Source organism: Atta cephalotes, assembly GCF_000143395.1.
Source record: "Atta cephalotes unplaced genomic scaffold scaffold00045, whole genome shotgun sequence".
Lineage (NCBI taxonomy): Eukaryota > Metazoa > Arthropoda > Insecta > Hymenoptera > Formicidae > Atta > Atta cephalotes.
The window spans coordinates 1281021-1282945 of record NW_012130109.1 but is presented as its reverse complement, the minus strand read 5'-3'; the positions used below and the strand labels follow the sequence as shown (position 1 = coordinate 1282945).

Below are 1925 nucleotides of genomic sequence, written 5' to 3'. Positions count from 1 at the left end.
ACACACACACACACACACACACACACACACACACACACACACACACACACACACACACACACACACACACACACACACACACACACACACACACACACGCACACACGCACACACACACACACACAAGAAAGTAATAATAATCATAACCAAACAATCTTCAATTATATTAATTAAAATATTATAACTGTAAAATGCATTATTTTCTTATATAATACTTTTTAGTTTTATTATATCTCCTCTCTTTCTCAAAAATACAAACAAACATATTTTTCCTTTGTCATATTTTCCTAATTTCATTATTAATTTTATACATTCTTTGTAATTATATAATTTTATCATTTACGTACTTCCAAAGTAATATTGATCGACAGTCTTTAACCAACCAACATCGTCGTGAGTATGTGAAACCATGTGAATGTTAAGTTTCTTAGGATGTGTAGGATGACATGCCTGAAATTGATAAAGTATATACTAGATATATTCTATCTTTTGTAATTAGTTATAAAGTTTTATAATATTGTATATATCAGATGAATTAAATTAATGATAAATATTATATAACGTATCCACCTCCGATTTTCCTATAATTTTTGAAATTTACAAATTACAGGAAAATTGGAGGTGGATACTGCATAATTACCAAATTAACTACTAAATTAATGTAATAAAAACGCAATTTTTACCATTATGTAGCAGAACGTTCAAATATGACATATAAATTGATACAAATCTTTGAAAGCGGAATTGCAATTTGTGTTATATGCCTAATTATTTCAATTAGCAATTAATTTACGTACCTCATAGCCACACTTCTTGATAGCCTCTACATTTGGTACAATTTGTGGTATTCGTGCTGTATCACCAGAGGCAAAAAACTGCGCGAATGCCAGTAATAGAAGAAGAAATGGAAAATTGTATAGCAACATAGCGAAGAACGGTTGCTTCTTCCGACACGCAACGAATGTAACTAATGAGATAATGAAGCTGTCATCCTATACTTATATCGTTGACGAGCCTCACCGTGATAGCTTGCCGCAGCAGATAAAAGACGATAAAGGCAGCAATGCATTCGATTTGAGTGTTTACACTAAGTTTTATTTTATTTTTACTCAGTAAAAAGTATTTCTATATAATCACTTTCATGTAAAAAAAACTTGGCGCCATTGAAGTTTATATTTAGTCTATAGTTAGTAATATTTTATGAGCAACATTCTTTAAATTTGACACCAATCTTTTATCTCTTTTTTTGAAAATTTTAAGCGCATTAGTATAGATTCTTTTTGTAGATTTTTTTACCGTTTTTAATTTATTTCTAAGAAAAAGATAAGATTAATTAATCATCTTGACAGCCACGTATTTACTATATTATTTTATAAAATTATTATTTAAAAAATTTATTAAATTATATAAATTTTGCTATTTTGAACACTCTGCATTTACATATATGTACAATATTGTAACATAAAAATTCAATTTTAATAAAATTGAGAATTTGCAATTTTTAAATTATTGTACATATTGACATAAACATAAATGATGTAATAAAAAAAAGTTATAAACATTTTGCAGTAGAATAAAAATAAACTTTCTTAATAATGCTGTTATTATGATGTTAAAAATATATAACAAAAAATAATAATAATTAATAAACTCTTTTGAAAATGTGTAATATAATGATAACCAATCTATTTATTAGAGTATTTACATCAATTTATGTCAATGCGTACAACAATTTTATCTTTTAATTAAGTATTGATAAATCTTTTAATAAATATTACTTTCATAAGCAAAATAAAGGATTTAAAACTTTTTATTATTTTTTATCGAAATTTTAATATATGTTTTAATATATATATGTATATTTGCGTATATGTATGTATATATATATATATATATATTGTCCGGAAAGATCGTGCCGCAAAAGA

At 26.0% G+C, this 1925-nt stretch overlaps 1 protein-coding gene across 1 annotated transcript in view; it reads right to left on the bottom strand.

The window, feature by feature from the left end:
- LOC105622460 (lysosomal alpha-mannosidase) overlaps positions 1-926 on the bottom strand; it is a 19105-nt gene extending 18179 nt beyond the window's left edge. The window contains 2 exon segments of the mRNA XM_012203879.1: positions 260-450; positions 798-926. Coding sequence (XP_012059269.1) covers positions 260-450; positions 798-926 — 320 coding nt within the window.
- Positions 927-1925: the final 999 nt, after the last annotated feature.